This window comes from Natator depressus, chromosome 11 (assembly GCF_965152275.1).
Source record: "Natator depressus isolate rNatDep1 chromosome 11, rNatDep2.hap1, whole genome shotgun sequence".
Classification (NCBI taxonomy): Eukaryota; Metazoa; Chordata; order Testudines; family Cheloniidae; genus Natator; species Natator depressus.
Genome location: NC_134244.1, coordinates 76,424,917 through 76,448,504, shown reverse-complemented (window position 1 = coordinate 76,448,504; position 23,588 = coordinate 76,424,917). Strand labels below are relative to the sequence as shown.

Genomic DNA, 23,588 nt, shown 5'->3' with positions numbered 1-23,588 from the left:
CACAGCTGAGGTTATGGGGCAAGCAGCATCAATGTATACCTTCAAATCAGCGGCACTGCTATCAGTACCCGCATGGCCCCATAGTATGCCAACATTTTTATGGCTGACTTAGAACAACGCTTCCTCAGCTCTCGCCCCCTAATGCCCCTATTCTACTTGCCTCTCCTTCTGCCCCTCCACCCCCACGAACATGATACAGTTCTGTGGTGACCTAGAATCCTATTTTCGATGTCTCCGACTCAAGAAATATTTCCAACACACCTCTGAACAGCATACTAACCCACAGAGACCTTCCTACCAACACTACAAAAAGAAGGATTCTGGGTGGACTCCTCCTGAAGGTCAAAACAACAGACTGGACTCCTACATAGAGTGCTTCCGCCGATATGCACGGGCTGAAATTGTGGAAAAGCAGCATCACTTGCCCCATAACCTCAGCCATGCAGAACACTAAGCAATTTTATAAAAGGTTGAAATGCCCTAGTTTGGAAAGAAATCCAGCTAATGGTTTAGGATTAAATCTCTTAACAAATATTGTTTAAGAATGTTTAGTTTATTAAGGTGCCAAGTGTTACTGAATGTGACCAATCTGCAGTCACTGGGGTATGGTCAAAAATGGCTAAAAACTCCTGAAAGCACTTTATAGACAAAACATGTAAACTTTTAAAATGCATACGCCTGCCAAGGGGGAGGACAGCAATGGAACTGGAGGGAGCTTGACATGGGAGCTGAGCTGTTAGGAACAGGTAGGTTGCTCTGAAACCAAGTTGACAGGGCCACCGAGGGGACACGACCACACATTTCAACAGAAGCTAACAGCAGAAGTACTGCATCCATTACATGAGCACGCGCTTCAACCAGAATTAGCATGTGGAGTATATTTTGAAAGTCAACAAAGCATTTATCAATAAAAAATATTTAACTGTTTTACATGTATAATAGTTAATTTCCTATCATGAAAGATACAAATCAAAACCAAGGACATGTGTAGTATATGGGAAATACTTGCTATATAAAATCAGTTATTGTGACGCACGTGGGCCGTGGACTTTTTATAGCATGTTGGGGGAGAGACTCAAAGAAAATGGTTGAGGCCCCAGGCAATTGCCCTGCTTGCTACCCCCTAACACCAGCCAACGTTGAGAGCCGAGAGGGATGGGCTTGCTGTTACGAGCAGAGGAGCTACCAGAGATGAAACAGAAAGGACACGAGAGACACCCCACATCCAACTCTAGAGATGCCGCCAGAGTGACAGGGACAAGGGTAGGAAGCGACCCCGGGAACCCACTTGGGGAACTGGGATCTGAACTGTGTGTCAGGGTACCTTGTTTCAAAGGACCCTGGGTCGGAACCCAGTGGAGCAGGGCGGGCCCAGGTTCCCCTCCCCACTCTCGGAGTAGGGGACAACTGATAGCACCGCGTGGCGAAATGGCCCCTTTGCACTCTCACGAGCAGGCATTACACCCCCCAGCCTGGGACATACAGGCAACCCTCAACAGAGAGAGACTTACTCAGGAGCAACAACAGCAACTAACAAGAAGACATAAAAGTGTGCAAATTAAAGTAGGCTAACACCTACCTAGTGTATCATATGCTTTTTCAGTCTTTTCAGCATATAAATTAAAACAAGGTTTGTCTTCCTTAATGTACATTCTAAATTAGTGGCTTGTCCCACTAAATTCCTCATTTTACCCCCAAATGTGTGTGCTACTCCAGTTTATACCCCATTATTCTCAAGCTTGGAAAGATCCAGTATGCTGGATTCAAAGGTGATGTGTAAAGGGTCTATATGAAAATTTTACATTGGTAAGTAGGTAAGAGCCCATGACAAAGGAAGTCTGAGTATAACATATGATATACTCTGAATGGGCCAGAATGTGGTCTAATCACATCAACTTAAGTCCTGCTGCGTGTCCTCGGGGAAGTCCCTTATCCTTTATACTTCAGTTACTCCACGTATAGGAAACCAGGGATAGCTTCATAATGGAAGGATTAAGAGGTGTTTGCAAAAGGTTACATAAATGTTGAGCATTTTTAAAAAGCCAAGAAAGAGGTAACAGGTGGGAAAAGATCTCATATTTTGCTGAATGGTTCAGAGTCCGATAGTTAGCATCCATGCATTGTGTTTCACAAAGAGTGCCATAAAGAAAAAGTTACCTGTGGCTATTGGTTTCTAAAAGGTATACAGAACTGTAACAGGTCTCTCTGAATATCATTTTTCTCAACTTTCCCTAACTCCCAAGTTTGGAGCTGCCTCGGCAATCATATAGTAACAACATACAAAGGAAAATCTTACTTTTAGAGCATGCAAAAAGCCAGTAACAGCTATTCTGTGCCTTTTGAAACAAATAATAAACCAAAAGAAAACTACCACCAACTCCAAGCGGAAGGTGGGTGGGTCCAGAAAACATTACAGTTACATAACTCCAAGTACAAGACTGATAAGACAGCTACTCAAAGGTTTGTAAAAACTAGTCCCACGTGCACAGTTGAAGATTTTTGCCTTACAGCAGGGGTCCCAAAGTCCTGGCCCATGGGCAATCTGCGGCCCGAGAACCTCTCCACTGTGGCCCAAGGAGGAGAGACGCATGCTGCCACGCTGCCGGCGCCGCCCCCCCGCAGCTCCCATTGGCTGGGGGAGAGGGACAGAGATACCATCACTAGTCACTGGGCAGAGTCAGCCATGGAGGCAGACTCACTTTTTACCATAATGGATATAAACAAGTCAAAATCCCGAACACAGCTATCTGATGCCCACCTTGCTGCAATCCTGAAGGTTTCAACTGCTCAGTCACTGAGGCAAAACATCAACAAACTGACAGAACTGAAGCATTGCCAGGTGTCTGGCAAACACTAAAAACTCTCTGGCAGGCGAAGAATTGCATAAAGTTGTATGACAGTTTTATTATTTCTAAGAAATTCAAAATAAAAAATACAGTATAAATGTTTTCTGAACACCAACTTCAGTGACATCACTGGCCCGCTGGGAGGATGAGAGGACTGGCACTGGCCCTAAGGCAAACTGAGTGTGAGACCCCTGCGTTAGAGGCATCTGTCGGGCTGGGTGTGGCGCCCCCTGGAGTGCTGCGCTCATGTGGCAGTATATCAGGCGTTGCCAGCCTTATGCCCTCTTAGGTCCTGCTTGTCAGCAACTCCGACAGAGGGGCAGGACGACGGGTAATGGAATGGACTTGAACACCACATCTCAAAGAACAGTTACAAAAAGGTGGGTAACTGTTTCTTCTTCGAGTGCTTGTTCATGTCAATTCCATTCTAGGTGACTCACAAGCAGTATCTATGGAGGTGGGCTCAGAGTTCACTGCTTGGCAGTTTGCCGTACTGCTCTACCGAAGCCAGCATCGCCCCGGGCCTGTTAGGTATGAGCGTAGTTGGAAGTAAAGGTATGGACCAATGACCAGTTGGCCGCCCTACAGATGTCCTGAATAGGCACTTGGGCCAGAAAGGCCACTGAAGAGGCCTGCACTGCGGTAGAGTGGGCAGTGATAATCGCCAGGGGTGGCACTTTCGCTTGACCATAGAAGAAGCGAATGTAGGCAGTGATCCAAGTAGTAATTCTTTGCGTGGATACAGGGTGACCTTTCATTCTGTCGGCCACAGTGATGAATAATTGTTTCTGCTTATGGAACGGTTTGGTCCTGTCAATGTAGGCTAGAGCCTTCCTGATGTCCAGAGCATGTAGCCTGTGCTCCTTCTCTGACTTATGCGGCTTTGGAAAGAAGACTGGTAAGTAAATGTCTTGGCTCGAATTAAACTGAGAGACTACCTTGGGAAGGAAGACCAGGTGCGGTCTTAGCTAGACTTTGTCCTTGTAGAAGACAGTGTAAGGCGGCTCTGAGGTGAGCACTCGAATCTCAGATACCCGGCAGGCTGACATCACCTCAACCAGGAACGCGACCTTCCAGGACAGGAGGACAGAGCAGGAAGCCAGAGGCTCGAAGGGGGGACCCATGAGCCGCAACTGCACCAGATTCAAGTCCCACAGAGGGACGGGGTCCCTGACGTGTGGGCAGAGGCACTCCAGGCCCTTAAGGAATCTGGCCGTGATATCCTGAGAGAAAACTGACCTGCCCTCGAATGGTGGGTGGAAGGCTGAGATGGCTACCAGTTGGACCTTGATTGATGAGAGCAACAATTCTTGGAGCTTGAGATTCGGAAGGCCATCTAGAATGAGCTGGAACGGGGCTCACTTGGGATGGACGTCCCTTATCCACCATCCAGCAGGTGAATCGCTTCCATTTGGCCAGGTAGATCACCCTGGTGGAGGGCTTTCTACTTCCCAATAGGACTTGCTAGACCTCTGACAAGTACTGCCGAGCACCACCCCAATAAATTCTATGCATTGCACTGGGGTGAAGGTTGACTGTCATTTATTATTAGGCCAAGGCCGCAACAGGTGGAACAGACCAGAATGAGATGCCTCCGCACCTGATCTGAGAACCGGCTCCTTATCAACCAATTGTCGAGGTACGGGTAGATTTGGACTCCCCGATGTTGCAGGTAAGCGGCCACTGGCGCTATACACTTTGTGAACACTCTTGGAGCCGACAAGAGACCAAAGGGCATCACTGTGAACTGGAAATGGTGCAGGCCCAACGTGAAACGGAGGAAATGCCAGTGCCCCAGGAATATGGAAATACACGTCCTTTAAATCGAGGGCAGCATACCAGTCTCCCAGGTCCAGGGATGGGATGATGGAGGCCAGAGAGACCATACGAAACTTCAACTTTTTGACAGACTTGTTGAGGGGGGCGCAGGTTTAGGATAGGTCTGAGGCCCCCTTTTGCCTTTGGATTTAGGGAGTAGCAGGAGTAAAATCCTCTTCTTTCCATGTCTTGTGGAACATCTTCCACTGCCCCAGGAGGTTTTCGACCTACTGAACGAGAAGCTGCTCGTGAGAAGGGTCCCTGAAGAGGGACAGGGAAGGGGGGTGGAAGGGTTGGTTGGCTATAAACTGCAGGGTATAGCCCGATGAGACTGTGTCGAGCACCCAGTGGTGATAGGGGACCAGGCCGACCGGAAAGGGAGGAGGCGATTGAGGAAGACAGGGAGCAGATCCAGTGCACTGACTCGAGCGTCGTCTTCGAGCGCATCCTCAAAATGACTGCTTTTGGCTGCCTTTGTCCCTGGAAGGACCAGGCTGGGCAGGTGGATGAGATGACGACCGGGGGTATCGCTTAAAACCCGCCTTTGTTCTTTCTGTAGGAGCCGGATGGAGGGGCACCCCAAGACCTCGACGACTGAGGTGGTGGAGGAGAGGGGGGGAATGGCTTTCTAGCCTGCTGAGTAGTATGCAGGCCTAAGGAGCGGAGGCTGGCCCGGGAGTCTTTAAGGCTATGGAGCCTTGCATCAGTTAGTTCCGAGAATAGCCTGGTTCCCTCGAAAGGGATGTCCTGGAGGATGGATTACATCTCCTGGGACAGCCCGGAGGTCTGTAGCCAGGAGCTATGCCTAATGGCTAGAGCAGAGTCCCTGGGCGCTGAGTCCACGGCATCCAAGGCCATTTGGAGGACACTTCTGGCTACCACCATCCCCTCTTCCACCAGAGTGGCGAACTCCTGCACCCGATTCTGCGGGAGGCTCTCTTTGAACTTGCTCATGGAGTCCCACTGCTTGAAATTTTATCTGCCAAGTAGGGCCTGATGGTTAGAAACCCTAAATTGGAGGCTTGCTGTTGAATAAATCTTTCTCCCAAATAAGTCCAGCCTCTTGCCATCTTTCTTTTCAGGGGTGCCACTCACCTGGCCCTGCCTGGCCCTTTTGTTGACAGCAGACATGACCAGGGACCCCGTGGGAGAGTGCGTATATAGATATTCAAACCCCTTTGCAGGGACATAGTACTTTTCTGCCTTCTTGGATGTGGGTGGAAAGGAAGATGGGGTCCGCCACACCGATCTGGCAATCTTGAGGACCCCTGGGTGAACGGGAAATGCCACCTGGGCTGGGGAGGGGATGACACTGACGAGGTCATCGGGCTCCTCAGCTAGCTCCTTGACTTGGCCGCCATCCTTTTAAGTAGGGCTTGGTGCTCCCTGAAGTCATCAGGGGGACTACTGGTTCATGAGGGCCCCGTCACTGCCTCATCCGGGGATGACGAGGACAACTGCACCGCTGGAGGGTGGGGAGCATCCCCTTGCTGCATCGGGGCCTGCTCTGCAGCCACCGGAGCCGCATGCAAAGTTGCCGCTTCAGATTCGGCCCCTTGCTCCAACACCGGTGCCAGCTGCACTGAGGGTAGGTTGTCTGATGCAGCCTGGGAGAAGTGGTGGGAGTACAGTGCCAGAATAATAGGCACCCACCACGGGTTCCAGTACTGCCTCTGTGTGGGCCATTGCCCTGGACCCCATGCCGGTGCCACAGGTGCTTTGGTGGGTTCCTGGCTAGGAGGCGATTTGCCCTCTATGGGGGAAGGGCTGAACTGTCCCTCCGACCTGGACCACTGCCCTTCTGGTGACCAGGGTGGGGCTGTGGAAGCCTGAATCTGTCGACTGACTCTCGTCTGCGACTCATACAAGGAAGGCAAGAGATGGTGCTGCAACCAGGAACAGTTTCATGTGGAGGGGACTGACGCCTGAGAGATCTATGAGGAAATGGTAATCAGCACCTTGGTGATCTCTGGCAGGAGAACCATCGGTACAGAGAGTTTGGGTACAGAGAGTACGGGGATCGGCTACGAGTTCCATGTCTTCTAGGCAGTGACTGTGGTGCCAGAAACCAAGGTTGTGGTATCAGGGTCCTTGGCCATGGGGAAGGGGAATGACACCTGCAGTCCATGGATGTTCCTCTGCCTTTAGGGGCAGTCCCATAACCGGCCTGGCTCTCTGAACTGGTGTCTTGATGGGATCTGCCATGCAGCCAGGCATCTGTGGTGCCAGTCAGCCTAACTGTTCTTTGGCCGCCAGGCCCACCTCGGGCGCTGATGGCCCTGCGATGGGCCAGGACTCCCTACCGCTCGGAGTTGGAGGTGGGTCCCTGGCTGGGCTAGGGAGTCCAACCATAGCAGTACCCCCAAGAGCCTCCGTAGCAGGCATGAGACCTAACTCAGGCCCTCTGCCCGAAGTTCCCTTCTGTGGTGCCTGCGGACCAACTGACAGACTGCTTCTTCGGTACCAGTGAGGGGAACGGTGTCCGACGGATCCTGGTGCCAGCAGTGTGCTGCATGCTGATGCCCAAGTACTGGGCGTGGAGTCCGGGTGTGAGGGCTCTGATGCCGGGTGCTGAGCAGCCTCCATGAGGAGGGCCCTTAATCGAACGTCCTGCTCTTTCTGAGTTCGGGGACGAGCGTTTTGCAGATCCACCACTTGTCTTTTCTGTGGGACTCCCCCAGGCACTTCAAACAACTGCGGTGCGGGTCATTGATGGGCACTGGCCGGCTGCACTCAGAACACGGCTGGAACCCCGGGGAGCAGGGCATGCCCCACTCCAGGGCAAAGTCCCAACTGGGACTCTAACTAGTAAAGTACTACTAAAACACTTAACAGCTAACTAATTACTCGACTGAATAACAAAGGAAAATGATCTAAACAGTGAAGAACCACTAATGCTCTTGCTAAGCAAGACCAGGCGCTCCAACCAACCGTCATGGGCGGTAAGAAGGAACTGAGAGGGTGTAGGGCTGGCAGCGCCTGATATACTGCCACATGAGTACGGCACTCCAGAGGGCACCAGAGCCGGCCCTATGGATACCGCTAAGGCAAAAATCTCCGACAACTGTGCACATGGGCGCGCACACACTGAGAACAGAACTGACATGAGCAAGTACTCGAAGGAGGAGGAAGCTCACTGACGGCACGTCGACACAGATGGTGGGATGTAGAGTACAGACATGGCATGCCTAGATAGCATGGGTATAAGCGGTAGTGCAGGCAGAAAGGCCCGGTTTAGGCAAGAAGAGCAGAATGCCCTACACCCCTGACTGAATACCCCTAGGGCACACACCCTGCCTGGGCTTGATACATGCATGCAGTGCCTCCCACATCTGCACGAATAGGTTTACCGTGTAGCATCCCACTGCCTCCCTATGGAATAACGCAAGTTAGACAAGATCACCTAGAATTCCTGATTCCAACCTACGACTTCTGGAGGAGCTAGAACACATCTTTCTGGGACAAACAGACACAAAGACAGACACACACTGCTGTCCATGCCAGGCTGCAGCCTTATTCTTTCTGCTCATCCTGGGACCCAGTAGTGCTGCTTCTTTATTCAACCATTCCAGGAAGAGGCCTCTACTTCAGTACCTCCTCCTCCATAACCTATTCTGTAGCCTGTCTGTATCAACCCCTGGTCAAGGACAACAGTAACAACCAGTTGGGAGATATACTAACCTACAACTAGGAAGTGGAGGGAGATGCACGTAAACCTCTGAAGAAAGATTGAGACTTGTCCTTTAACAGCCTTGCAGATTTAAACATAACCACTTTTAAAAGCACCAAAATGAGGACATTCAAAAATAAGCTCTCCACAGCAATTTTAATGTGCTTTCAGTTATGTAACATTTTGCATCCCTATATATTCTGTTAATTTGCCTTATGATGCAGATACAGTACATGGCCACTGACAGCTGCTGCGGGAACAACTTAAAATGCCCTCACTTTGGTATATTTCAGTTCTTAATCATAAAGTTTAACATTTAACGGTTTTCTGGACTAAATTTTTTCCCTATGAATCTGATTTATTACACAAGTTAATATCCTTTCAAATACACACAGAGAACATGAAAATACGTCAGTATGCAGTGTTCCAGATATAAGTGTAGAATGGGACATTAGGAGCTCTTTAGCATGGTAAAGAATAAAAAAATCACAAGGCACACACAAAATACATGATTTTCAAGGACGTAACTGTTTCTAAAACAAAACTTTGTTTTATTTTATTGAAGACAGTACTTTTTGAGTACTAGTATGGCTAGTATGAAGTTTTTAAAACAAATGTGAATTAGAGCAAAAAGGTTTCAAAATATTATATTGTGCATTTTAAAAAAACATAACAAATGGCCAAACTGAACTTTTCAAGTAGTTATAAAGGCTTTTGAAAACAGAAGCTTCAAATAAAAGCACCTCATCAGACATAGATATACTGTAGCTTTAATAGTATTAGGAGTCAGATTAAATCTAAAATATATGGGGCTTAGACACAAGCAGTCATGCAATTGCTTTTAACTCAAACACTATACCATCAATTTTTATGTTAGAATAATAACTTCAAAAACAAACAAACAGATTTCTGTATCAAAGCAGTCCCCAATATTATTTGTAGAAGTGGAAGTATATGTCAGTTATCAGCAGACACTGTAGTTTGAGTGGCAAATGTAATGTTAGTTACAAGTAGCTTTATTACGAAGTCTGTATACATAAAAAAAAGCCCTGTAGCTTGATAATGACAAAACATGGTACCCATTAATTTAATAATTAATTAAATTATTTGTCAGAAAAGACTCTAAAGAAAATGCAAAATACAATAAGAAAGGTATACAACTACAAGAAAACTGGAAAATTTTGTATTACATTTTTGAATGCTAGCTTCAGTAGCTTTTTTTTGTTAATTAAAATTATCCCGTTATCTTACTCTTTTAAAGAAGTCATGAGGACACCTAGATTAAGTTATTTATCAAGGCAAAAAAAATATAACTAAAAGCTAAATGCTCCTGAACAAAATTCTCAAGAACAAACATTAAACACCTTGATATAAAAATCTCTCAGGTACACGTCTCACTCTGGATGCAAACTGCTGATGTAATACAGTGTTAAGACGTACATAAGAACGGCAATACTGGGTCAGACCAAAGGTCCATCTAGCCACGTATCCTGTCTTCTGACAGCAGCCAATGCCAGGTGCCCCAGAGGGAATGAACAGAACAGGTAATCATCAAGAGATCCATCCCATCGCCCACTCCCAGCTTCTGGCAATCAGAGGCTAGGAGCACCATTCCTGCCTATCCTGGCTAATAGCCATTGATGAACCTATCCTCCATCAATTTATTAGTTATTTTTTGAACACTGTTATAGCCTTGGCCTTCACAACATCCTCTGGCAAGAAGTTCCACAGGCTGACTGCGTTGTGTGAAGAAATACTTCCTTGTGTTTGTTTTAAATCTGCTGCCTATTAATTTCATTTGGTGGCCCTTAGTTCTTCTGTTATGACAAGGAGTAAACAACACTTCCTTATTTACTTTCTCCACATCAGTCATGATTTTATAGACCTCTATCATATCCCCCCTTAGTCATCTCTTTTCTAAGCTAAGAAGTCCCAGTTTTATTAATCTCATAGAATCATAGAATATCAGGGTTGGAAGGGACCCCAGAAGGTCATCTAGTCCAACCCCCTGCTCGAAGCAGGACCAATTCCCAGTTAAATCATCCCAGCCAGGGCTTTGTCAAGCCTGACCTTAAAAACCTCTAAGGAAGGAGATTCTACCACCTCCCTAGGTAACGCATTCCAGTGTTTCACCACCCTCTTAGTGAAAAAGTTTTTCCTAATATCCAATCTAAACCTCCCCCATTGCAACTTGAGACCATTACTCCTCGTTCTGTCATCTGCTACCATTGAGAACAGTCTAGAGCCATCCTCTTTGGAACCCCCTTTCAGGTAGTTGAAAGCAGCTATCAAATCCCCCCTCATTCTTCTCTTCTGCAGACTAAGCAATCCCAGCTCCCTCAGCCTCTCTTCATAAGTCATGTGCTCTAGACCCCTAATCATTTTTGTTGCCCTTCGCTGGACTCTCTCCAATTTATCCACATCCTTCTTGTAGTGTGGGGCCCAAAACTGGACACAGTACTCCAGATGAGGCCTCACCAGTGTCGAATAGAGGGGAACGATCACATCCCTCGATCTGCTGGCTATGCCCCTACTTATACATCCCAAAATGCCATTGGCCTTCTTGGCAACAAGGGCACACTGTTGACTCATATCCAGCTTCTCGTCCACTGTCACCCCTAGGTCCTTTTCCGCAGAACTGCTGCCTAGCCATTCGGTCCCTAGTCTGTAGCGGTGCATTGGATTCTTCCATCCTAAGTGCAGGACCCTGCACTTATCCTTATTGAACCTCATCAGATTTCTTTTGGCCCAATCCTCCAATTTGTCTAGGTCCTTCTGTATCCTATCCCTCCCCTCCAGCGTATCTACCACTCCTCCCAGTTTAGTATCATCTGCAAATTTGCTGAGAGTGCAATCCACACCATCCTCCAGATCATTTATGAAGATATTGAACAAAACCGGCCCCAGGACCGACCCCTGGGGCACTCCACTTGACACCGGCTGCCAACTAGACATGGAGCCATTTATCACTACCCGTTGAGCCCGACAATCTAGCCAGCTTTCTACCCACCTTATAGTGCATTCATCCAGCCCATACTTCTTTAACTTGCTGACAAGAATACTGTGGGAGACCGTGTCAAAAGCTTTGCTAAAGTCAAGAAACAATACATCCACTGCTTTCCCTTCATCCACAGAACCAGTAATCTCATCATAAAAGGCGATTAGATTAGTCAGGCATGACCTTCCCTTGGTGAATCCATGCTGACTGTTCCTGATCACTTTCCTCTCATGTAAGTGTTTCAGGATTGATTCTTTGAGGACCTGCTCCATGATTTTTCCAGGGACTGAGGTGAGGCTGACTGGCCTGTAGTTCCCAGGATCCTCCTCCTTCCCTTTTTTAAAGATTGGCACTACATTAGCCTTTTTCCAGTCATCCGGGACTTCCCCCGTTCGCCACGAGTTTTCAAAGATAATGGCCAAGGGCTCTGCAATCACAGCCGCCAATTCCTTCAGCACTCTCGGATGTAACTCGTCCGGCCCCATGGACTTGTGCACGTCCAGCTTTTCTAAATAGTCCCTAACCACCTCTATCTCCACAGAGGGCTGGCCATCTCTTCCCCATTCTGTGATGCCCAGCGCAGCAGTCTGGGAGCTGACCTTGTTAGTGAAAACAGAGGCAAAAAAAGCATTGAGTACATTAGCTTTTTCCACATCCTCTGTCACTAGGTTGCCTCCCTCATTCAGTAAGGGGCCCACACTTTCCTTGGCTTTCTTCTTGTTGCCAACATACCTGAAGAAACCCTTCTTGTTACTCTTGACATCTCTTGCTAGCTGCAGCTCCAGGTGCGATTTGGCCCTCCTGATATCTTTCCTACATGCCCGAGCAATATTTTTATACTCTTCCCTGGTCATATGTCCAACCTTCCACTTCTTGTAAGCTTCTTTTTTATGTTTAAGATCCGCTAGGATTTCACCATTAAGCCAAGCTGGTCGCTTGCCATGTTTACTATTCTTTCGACTCATCGGGATGGTTTGTCCCTGTAACCTCAACAGGGATTCCTTGAAATACAGCCAGCTCTCCTGGACTCCCTTCCCCTTCATGATAGTCCCCCAGGGGATCCTACCCATCCGTTCCCTGAGGGAGTCGAAGTCTGCTTTCCTGAAGTCCAGGGTCCGTATCCTGCTGCTTACCTTTCTTCCCTGCGTCAGGATCCTGAACTCAACCAACTCATGGTCACTGCCTCCCAGATTCCCATCCACTTTTGCTTCCCCCACTAATTCTACCCGGTTTGTGAGCAGCAGGTCAAGAAAATCTCTCCTCATACAGAAGCTGTTCCATACCCCTAATAATTTTTGTTGCCATTTTATGAACCTTTTCCAAGTCCAATGCATCTTTCTTGAGATGGGGTGACCACATCTGTACACAGTATTCAAGATATGGGCGTACCATGGATTTATATAGAGGCAATATGATATTTTCTGTCTTATTATCTATCCTTTTCTTAATGATTCCCAACATCTGTTGCTTTTTTGACTGCCACTGCACATTGAGTGGATGTTTTCAGGGAACTATCCACAATGACTCCAAGATCTCTCTCTTGAGTGGTAACAGCTAATTTAGACCCCATCATTTTATATGTAGAGTTGGGATGTTTTCCAACGTGCATCACTTTGCATTTATCAACATTGAATTCCTATTTGCTATTTTGTTGCCCAGTCACCCAGTTCTGAGAGACCCTTTTGTAGCTCTTCGCAGTCTGCTTGGGACTTAACTATCTTGAGCAGTTTTGTATCATCTGCAAACTTTGCCACCTCGCTGTTCACCCCTTTTTCCAGATCATTTATGAATATGTTGAATAGTTCTTGGCCCAGTACACACCTCTGGGGGACACCATTATTTACCTCTCTCCATTCTGAAAACTGACTGTTTATTCCTACCCTCTGTTTCCTATCTTTTAACCAGTTACCAATCCATGAGAGCACCTTCACTCTTATCCCATGACTGCTTACTTTACTTATAGCCTTTGGTGAGGGACCTTGTCAAAGGCTTTCTGAAAATCTAAATACACTATATCCAGTGGATCCCCCTTGTGCACATGCTAGTTGACCATCTCAAAGAATTCTAGTAGATTGGCGAGGTATGATTTCCCTTTACAAAAATCATGTTGACTATTCCCCAACAAATTATGTTCATTTATGCGTCTTACAATTTTGTTCTTTACTATAGTTTCAACCAGTTTGCCTAGTACTGAAGTCAGGCTTACCGGCCTTTAATTGCCGGGGTCACCTCTGGAGCCCCTCTAAAAAAATGGTGTCACATTAGCTATCCTCCAGTCATTTGGTACAGAAGCAGATTTAAATGATAGGTTACAGAAGACAGTTAGTAGTCCTGCAATTTCACATTTGAGTTCCTTCAGAACTCTTGGGTGAATACCATCTGCTCCTGGTGACTTATTACTGTTTAGTTTATCAATTTGTACCAAAACCTCTTCTAATGACACCTCAATCTGGTACAATTCCTCAGATCTGTCACCTAAAAAGAATGGCTCAGATTTGGGCATCTCCTTCACATCCTCAACCGTAAAGACCGATGCAAAGAGTTCATTTAGTTTCTCCGCAATGGCCTTATCGTCCTTACGTGCTCCTTCAGCATCTTGATCATCCAGTGGCCCACTGGTTGTTTAGCAGGCTTCCAGCTTCTGATGTACTTAATTTTTTTGCTGATACTTTGAGTCTTTGGCTAACTGTACTTCAAATTCTTTTTTGGCCTTCCTAATTATATTTTTATACTTCATATGCCAGAGTTTATGCTCCTTTCTATTCGACTCATTAGGATTTAACTTCCATGTTTTAAAGGATGCCTTTTTGCATCTCACTGCTTCTTTTACTTAGTTGTTTAGCCCGGGTGGCTCTTTTTTGGTTCTTTATGTTTTTTAATTTGGGGTATACATTTAAGTTGAGCCTCTATTGTGGTGTCTTTAAAAAGTTTCCATGTGGCTTGCAGGGATTTCACTTTTGGAGCTGTACCCTTTAATTTCTATTTAACTAACCTCCTCATTTTTGTGTAGTTCCCCTTTCTGAAATTAAATGCTACAGTGTTGAGCCACCACAGGGATGTTTAAATTTAATTATATTATGGTCACTATTACCAAGCTGTCCAGCTATATTCACCTCTTGGACCTGATCCTGTGCTCCACTTAGGACTAAATCAAGAATTGCCTCTCCTCTTGTGGGCTTCAGGACTAGCTGCTCCAAGAAGCAGTCGTTTAAGGTGACAAGAAACTTTATCTCTGCATTCCATCCTGAGATGACATGTACCCAGTCAATAGGGGGATAGTTGAAATCCCCCATTATTATTGAGTTTTTTATTTTAATAGGTTCTCTAATCTCCTTGAGAATTTCCCAGTCACTATCACCATCCTGGTCAGGTGGTCTGTAATATATCCCTACTGCTATATTCTAATTATTCAAGCATGGAATTATTATCCAGAGAGACTCTATGATACAGTTTTGTTCATTTAAGATTTTTACTTCATTTGATTCTATGCCTTCTTTCACATATAGTGCCACTCCCCCACCAGCACGACCTGTTCTGTTCTTCTGATATATTTTGCATTACTGTGACCCATTGATTATCCTCATTCCACCAAGTTCCTGTGATGCCTATACCACCAATATCCTAATTTAATACGGGGCACTCTACTTCACCATCTTATTATTTAGACTTCTAGCACTGGTATTTATGCACTTTAAAAACTTGTCACTTTATAGCTATTTGCCATTACATGATGTACTTGAATGGGATTTTTTTTTTCTTTTGACTATTTCTCATCAGATTCTACCTGTATTTTATCATCTTCCATCCTCTCCTCCTTATTAGGACATAGGGAATCTCCATTTATAGATCCTCCCCAAGGGATGTTCAAACCACATGCTCCTCCGCACCTGTCAGCTTTCCATCAGCTCTTAGTTTAAAAACTGCTCAACAACTTTTTAATTTTACGCACCAGCAATCTGGTTCCATTTTGGGTTAGGTGGAGCCCGTCCTTCCTGTATAGGCTCCCCCTTTCCCCAAAGTATCCCCAGTTCCTAATACATCTAAACCCCTCCTCCCTACACCATCATCTCATCCATGCATTGAGACCCTGCAGTTCCACCTGTCTAACTGGCCCTGAGCGTGGAACTGGAAGCATTTCAGAAAATGCGACCATGGAGGTCCTGGACTTCAATCTCTTACCTAGCAGCCTAAATTTGGCCTCTAGGACCTCTGTCCTATCCTTCCCTGTGTCACTGGTACCTACATGTACCACGACCACCGGCTCCTCCCCAGCACTACACATAAGTCTATCTAGATGTCTTGAGATATCCGCAACCTTCACACCAGGCAGGCAAGTCACCACGCGGTTCTCCCGGGCCAGGCAGGCAAGGCACCACGCAGTTCTCCCAGTCACAACTGATAATATTTCATTGTAGAACTCTGCATAGTTATACTTTGTTTGCTGTAGATAGCTAGCTAGAAGATAGAGGCTTAATTTCTGAACCTTCTTGCTAACATTCAGGTCTGATGCCTACCACAATGTGTCCACTCAGATATTCCAATGGGGGCTGAAATTCTATTTACTACAAAGAAACCCTGAGTCTTCTGTAAAGTTAGTAATGTCACTAACTCAGGGCAATGGTCCTTCTGCTCATTAAGGATTTAGTGGATATACAGATCAGTTTTTACAATCATTTAGTACAAAAGGCTTCCCTGATACTTTCAGATAGTTTAAATCTCTTACCTTGAATTAGTGGTATGTAACGTGCAAGTAGCTTTGCCCTTTTCTTTTCATATCCTTTTTGAGTGATGTCTCCTAAAGCAACAAAGAAAAGAGTAAGTCTTCTCAATGTGTTTTAACACACCTATCCTTTATCAGAACGTCATCTTCTTAGGATTTTTTTTTTTTAAATAAAGGAATTACACTTGTGTCTAGCCATTGGGCAGGATACAGGAACAATGCATGACCTTATATACCATATGTGCTGTAATACCTGGACACAACAGCATGAAACCAAAAAAGAATAAAAGGCTGTTACAAAACTTGGAAGCTTCTATAGATTAAAGTTAGACCCATAATGAGTGCGTGTGTATTTGATTAGTACCTGTGCTAGGGTTAACTTTGCAGAGGGTATTTGTTGTCTACCAGAGCACGACAGTTCTACAGCAGCACAAAAGATCTGTAGCGTTAAAGGAAACCAGAAGAGACAATGTGCTTTGAATCAGACCATTCTGTGATGCCAGAAATGTTTATTGCATCAAGGCTTAACAGAAGAAGCTTCAGCAAAATGGATGTGCAGTACTTTTTCCTAAGTGTTTAAGATCTTACTGCCTGCTCTGTTTTTTTCTAATGTTTACTCTTTCAACACTGCATCAAATTACAACAATTTTCAGCACTAATCTTGATTCTGCTATAAACTGGATAGTTGACACACAAATCATTGCGTTTTCAGCCATATTTCCATACATTGTGTGTCTGCGAACCATGACATTTCCTTTTGCATAATGTATCCCAGCCTACAAGAGAAATGTAGAACAATTCTATTTCTCTAGAAATATTTATGGACTGTTAAGAGAACTTTTGGGGACTAAGATTTGCACAACTTCTGAAAAACAGAAGGAAAAAGCTTCCTATAAAGCTTGCAGCAAAGTTATCATTAATTACTTCTATCAAATAGCTTAAATCTGCTCTTAGTGTCTGTCCTGAGCATGAGCCAATGTGGAACAATAATTTTTAAACCAAAATTTCTCTTCACAACAGTCCCTGCTTCTTGAAGGTGGACTATCTCCCCTTTCATATTTTTCCACTACATATTGGGGACGAGGGGGAGAACTCTGCAGTTCCACTCATAGTACTAACAAAGCACACCTCATGGTACTATACTAGAGAAATATGCAGCCACAACAAAAAGTATGAACTGAAGCTGGGACAGAATGTCAAAAGCATTTTCTCATAACTTTTGCCATGAAATACATTTCAGACACATTATTATTTGTTTCTACTAGTAACCACAGTATGAGAGACACTATGTAAACACAAAGAAAGCCTAGGTCCTACCAAAAAGCTTACACTCTTCCAAAAAAAGAAAAAGGTACATGAACTTGGATATGGCCCTATCAAATTCATGGGCATGAAAAATGGATCATGGAGCATGAAATTTGGTCTGCCTCGTGAAATCTGGCTATCACTGGGGGACGGGGGAGAGGGTTTTGCGGTCCTTACTTCTGTGCTGCCTTCAGAGCTGGGCTCCTGGCCAGCAGCTGCTGCTCTCCAGTCACCCAGCTCTGAAGGCAGTGTCACCACCAGCAGCACCCCAGAAGCAAGGGTGGCAAGACTGTGATCACCCTATAACCACATTGAGCCCCTTTTGGGTTGGGACCCCCACAGTTACAACATCATCAAATTTCACATTTAAATATCTGAAAACATGAAATTTAAGATTTTTAAAATCCTATGTCCATGAAATTTACCAAAATGGACCATGAATTTGGTAGAGTCCTAGACATGGATTAGGTTACACCAAACAGAACCAACTGCTTTCTAAAAGTTGAGATATTTTCTGTCTCCATCCCGTCGTCAGAGGGAACCAAAAAATTAAAGCCTGGAAAACAGAGAGAGAATTTAAAAAGTTTCAGCAATAACCAACTTTGCTGATAACTGATGTGTAGCCTTCATCCAGAAAAGTGGGACCTATTATACCCACTGGATGAACACTAAGTAGGCAGTCACTCTACTGATGTATACAACACGGCTTTGAATGTGTATGAATACAAACACATGCCTGTCAGACATTAAAAAGAATAAAACCTGGTCCTTAAAACTTGTCCATTTCTCTCAGAATACTGGAGGATAACCATTTCAGTGTTCTCAACTGTACCAACATAACATATGTTTTAAACACAGGCATTCCTCAACTCCCCAGGTCCTACCTGCATCAATATTCACTGATGATATACAAGTGAAATTACTTCAACACCATTACCAGTTACAAGGAAAACAGAACTATAAAGATGTGTACATGACACACTAGCACACAAACGGGTTACAGTAGCCGGCAGGTACTGTTCTAAATAAATCCTAAAAATATGAAAATTACTGAGAACTGTTGAAACTAAATATTATACATGGACATAATAACTTCAAATTTTTAGTAAAGATCTATAAATATTGTTTAAAGTACACTTTCTACACAGGAGAAACAATATTTTGGATTGTATTTTCCCTGAAATATAAACTGAGAAGTATGCTAGGAAAGTCATAAAGTTATAAATATTCACAAAACAAGAATTTCAAAAATACATCTGGTGAACCACGTACCAGGGAAACCTGAGCAAAATGACAAAGGCACATTTATTACAGAAATCATTTATACAAAAGGAAAGGGAGCTTACCAAACCAACAGGATACAATGCTTTCAGTTCTTTACAAGGCTACCATCAGGGAAAACATATTTTGTCTTAAAAATAAAAACTATTGAACAGGACAGAAGTAATCTCCTCCTCTCAGCAAACACCACAAAAATCACTGAGTGCTACACGTAATTCAAGATAAATCTACCATACCTTAAACTGGGGGAGATCATCATTTTCATAGCTCTGTACCACAGCCCAAATAATCCTTATGTCAACTTTCTTTGCAAGACAATTACCTTATCAAATATCAGCCAACAGACAAGGTCTTCACAGCAGAAGCCGACCCGAGCACATTGTTAAGGGGAAAAAGCCTTATTTAGAGTCAGAATATTGTATAAACTCTCTCTTTTGACAAAGTACAAACTCAATAATCCTACTGAATAAAAAGAAATTATGAATTAGAGCGCTTTCTTCAATCAGGTTAGGAAAAGTCTAAAGTCAAAAGCTTCTCTATAGATCTTCAGGGCCCCAAGTGAAAGTCAGACACTGCACAGCAGAGATTTCTTTGTTCCTTTCTCAAAAGCTCAGGGGTGGATTCCCTACTCTACAATTGCACCCCACCCCCACCACATACAGAGTGCCACAGTGGGATTAACCCAGTTCATGTTGGGTTCCTTTGTAATTCCCATCCCCTTCCTAAAGAAAAGGGCCCCAAGTTCAGTCCCAGAGGCACATCTGGTGTTGCAGGGTCACAGCTGCTGTCATTTAGCCTCACTTTCTCCCCAGTTATTAGACAAGACAAAAGCCGCCTGATGTTCCTCAGTCCCAGGGAACCAGCTGGGAACATCTCTGTGTAAAGTTAGAAATTGGCTTGGATGGTTTGAGCTGTCAATCTGCCGCTCAGAATATATACATATTTTAAAATGTGCCAAAATGGTTAGAGCGAGATGAATTAATCTAGTCTGAAAAAGAAAAGGACTGGAGTTTTCTTGATCTAAACTTATCAGAAAAATTTAACACACAAGTACACAAAGGTAAATTCTAAAATGCTGTATTACCCGCTAAACTACCTGAGGAATGCGTTATGATTTATCACAAGGTAATTTAGTCAGTTTAACTGATTTTGAATGGTTTATGTCTCTGAAAAATGTGCAGCAATGGGAGCTGCACAAGAAACAGATGGGCCCTTAGCTCTGAGTAACGCTGAATAGTGGTGAGCAGACTCCCTCAACGCATGTGAAAGTTTGTGAAACCTTATTGAAATCGCTTTCAAATACCATCCCACTGCCTGAAGTCACAACTATTTGCTAACTAAAAATAAATTTTGATTTGAATATTGACTCTTAAAACTTGAAAAATAAATTTTGTATCCATTTTAAAATGTCAATAAAAATAAAATAACTACACGAAGGAGGCAAGAAACCTCAGCTTCAATCCTCCATCCCTACTTGTGTCACACTTAAGAAGATAACAAGGGATTTGTGTAGCACAGGGTACATGTTGATGTCACCTGGAAAAGGATCATTAAGCACACCAACTGGTTTGACTTCCAACAGGCATTTTTGGGCACATAATATTATTTCTAGAATTCTGTTAATTAAGTATACTGAGAGCATCAATTACCTTTCAAAATTGTATAAGAACAGAGGTAAAAGTAAGTTAGAGGACTTACCGGTACGCTGGAGTCCTGAGCAGGGGGCGTGGCCTTAACCAGGAGAGGCGGGGCCTTAAATCCCCAGGCCCTTTAAATCTTGATTTCAAGGGCCAGGGCTCCAGCTGCAGTAGTGGCAGCTGGGAGCCCGGGGCCCTTTAAATCACCCCTGAGCTACCAGCTGCATAGGCAGCTGGGAACCCCAGGGCTCGGGGGCGATTTAAAGGGCCCAGGGCTCCAGCTGCCGCTACCGCAGCGGAGCCCCGGGCCCTTTAAATCACTGAGGAGCTGGGGGCTCCCGGCTGCCACCGCTACCCCAGGGCTCTGGCAGAGCTTTAAAGGGCCTGGGGCTCCGCTGTGGTAGCGGCTGCCCAAGCCCTTTAAATCCCCACCTGAGCCCTGCTGCCCGAGCCCTGGGGTAGCGGCGGCTGGGCTCCGTCAGCGATTTAAAGGGCCCTGGAGCTCCAGCCGCCACTACCTCCCCGGCCGTTTAAATCCACTCTGGAGCCCCACCACCGCTACCCCAGGGCTTCGGGAGCAGGGCTCCAGCGGGGATTTAAAGGCCAGGGGCAGTAGTGGCGGCTGGAGCTCCGAGGCCCTTTAAATCCCTGCCAGAGCCCCCCCACCCTACCCCAGGGCTCGGGCAACAGGGCTCAGGCAGGGATTTAAAGGGCCAGAGCGGTAGCGCTGGCTGGAGCTCTGGGACCCTTTAAATCCCCACCGCCACTATCCTAGGGCTTCATCAGCAGGGCTCAGGTGGGGATCTAAAGGGCCCCGGGGCAGTAGCGGGGGCTGGAGCTCCAGGGCCCTTTAAATCCCTGCCTGAGCCCTGCTGCCCGAGCCCCGGGGTAGCGGCAGCGGTGATTTAAAGGGCTAGGGCGATAGTGGGGGCTGGAGCTCCGGGGCCCTTTAAATCCACGCCAGAGCCCCGCCGCCACTACCCCAGGGCTTCAGCAGCAGGGCTCAGGTGGAGATTTAAAGGGCCGGGGCGGTAGCAGCGGCTGGAGCTCCGGGGCCCTTTAAATCCCCGCTGCAGCCCCGCCACCACCACCCCAGGGCTTTAAATTGCCGTCTGGGAAAGCCGGTCCCGGTACGGCGCACCGGTTCGTACCGGTACGCTGTACCGGAGCGTACTGGCTTACTTTCACCTCTGTGTGAGAACAAATTTAGCATAGCACTATCAAGAAAATATTATGGGGAAATAGTGACGAATTCTGAGAGTGGTCTGCATATTAAGAAAGCACACACGTACCCACATTTTCATGCACAAATTCATCAAGTGCATGTGAAAGGCTCAGCCCAAACAAGCAGCTACTGGATAGTAACAGGACTGGTCTACACAGTGTGGCAAAGCACGCTAAAAGGGTGTGATTTCTAAAGCACACTAATATGTTCCGAACTAACTCGTCCACATAGAACCTGCTGGTGTGCACTAGAAGTACATGAAAGCACACTAGAGAACTGTTAGTGCTCACTAGCAGGGTCTACATAGACCAACTAGTGCACTACGCATTACTCTGCTTTAGAAACCACATCCTGTAGCACATGCTGTTCTGCTGTGTACACAAGCCCTTACATCTCTTAAAAAACAGGTACTAGACGCGAGACTAAATTTGACTACAGTATGACAATTTAGAACTACAACTGACAGTCCTACAGATAAGCAATTTCATATCACTTAATACCCAGAAAATTAAAATGGAAAAAAATTACTGTGTTCAATTACACAACAGTATTAGTTATCTAGTAATTGCAGTGCCTCTTCATAGCAATGATTATGTCCTTTACAAAGCAAGGATGGGATTTTCAAATACACTTGATGTTGGCCTAACTCTGCTCTGACTTGAATCAATGAGAGTTTCACCATTAGCTTGAGAGAAAATCTAAACCAACACAGAGCACTTTGGAAAATCCCATCCTGAACAGAGATTTAAATACCACAGATCCACAAAGCACTCTATTAATGTGGGTATCACCACCATTTTACAGATCAGGAAGTTGAGGAACATATAGGCCCACTGTGACCTAAAGTGTGTGACACAGCAAGGAACAGAAAACAGGGCTACTGACCCTCAGTCCCATTCTCTATCTACTGTAGTACAGTGCTGTGTACATGCACTACTCCTCACCCAAAAACTGTGTATTTCTATTAAGAGTCCAGAGATTTTCTGCACTTCAATTCTTAGATTCTGAAATATCTTAATCGTTTGCCTCTAGAGCAAGAGTCTGCACCCCGCAAGTGCAAGCCAGGTTAAGTATCAGATCACAAAAGCAACATGGCAAGCATCCAGGCTCAGTTAGGCCAATTAATGAATTGTTGTTCTAGTGATTCAGTAAATCCCTAGCTTATTCCACAGAGAAAAGGAAAAGCTCGTCCTACAGATCCTGGTCAATCCCATTAGCACTCTCTATGGAGAGCGTGCAAGCTGATTGACTGACACCCACTCTAAATAAATACGCAGGTGCACCAGTCTAATTCTAGCTACTGCTGCTACAATTTAATTATTTGAAAAATTGGTCATATTTGAGATGCAAGTTTTCTGTCTGTGACTTAAACCCAAACAAACTCATCTAGTGCTACATTAGAGTGAGAGAGAGTAACTAAGAACTGTTTTCATCAGGCTATTACAAGACTCTGGCTTTTTCATTTACTGCAGATATGAGCTACAGAATAGAACCAAGTCCTTGCAATATATTTGAACTATTTAAAACAAATTTAAAAAGATGGATAAATCAAGATGCATTTTTAATCCATTTCAGGTATTGCGAGTTTACAATAAACATTAGGCATTTTTAAAAAATATGTTTCATACAAAACCTTCATAGAGTCTTCACAGAGAGGCTTTTATTTGGTAATAAACACAATGTAATTAAAGCAGATAATGCTTTCATATGATGCCATTATGGCCAATCATGAATGTTAGGTTTTTCTCTGCTAGTTAATAAAGGAAAAGACATGTGCATGTAGGGAAAAAATCACCTGGTAGGGGATGCACTATACTACCCACAAAAAGAAACAGGAGAAGTTGAATGAGCACATTAGCAAGGGTTGAGCAGATCAACAATGGCATGCTTTAACACTGTGTCTGACCTAAATGTATATTTTGTGTCTTACGTAGTACTGATAAAAATACCTAGATGCAGTACCACAATGAAGACCCCTGAAAAGCTTATTTTATTCACCTTGAAATACCATATTTCATAGCTTTGTCTTACTCAAGGACTAAGTACTACCAAAATATGCAATATTTAATCCTTATGGATCCAACTTGA

General features: G+C 45.0%; 1 protein-coding gene across 5 annotated transcripts in view; it reads right to left on the bottom strand.

The window, feature by feature from the left end:
- The window catches only part of DIP2A (disco interacting protein 2 homolog A), a 254,159-nt gene that overhangs the window by 134,685 nt on the left and 95,886 nt on the right, over positions 1-23,588 (bottom strand). For all 5 annotated transcript variants that reach the window (XM_074968204.1, XM_074968206.1, XM_074968205.1 and 2 more), the window contains exon 2: positions 16,056-16,127. In XM_074968204.1, coding sequence (XP_074824305.1) covers positions 16,056-16,127 — 72 coding nt within the window. The remainder of the gene's footprint in view (positions 1-16,055; positions 16,128-23,588) is intronic.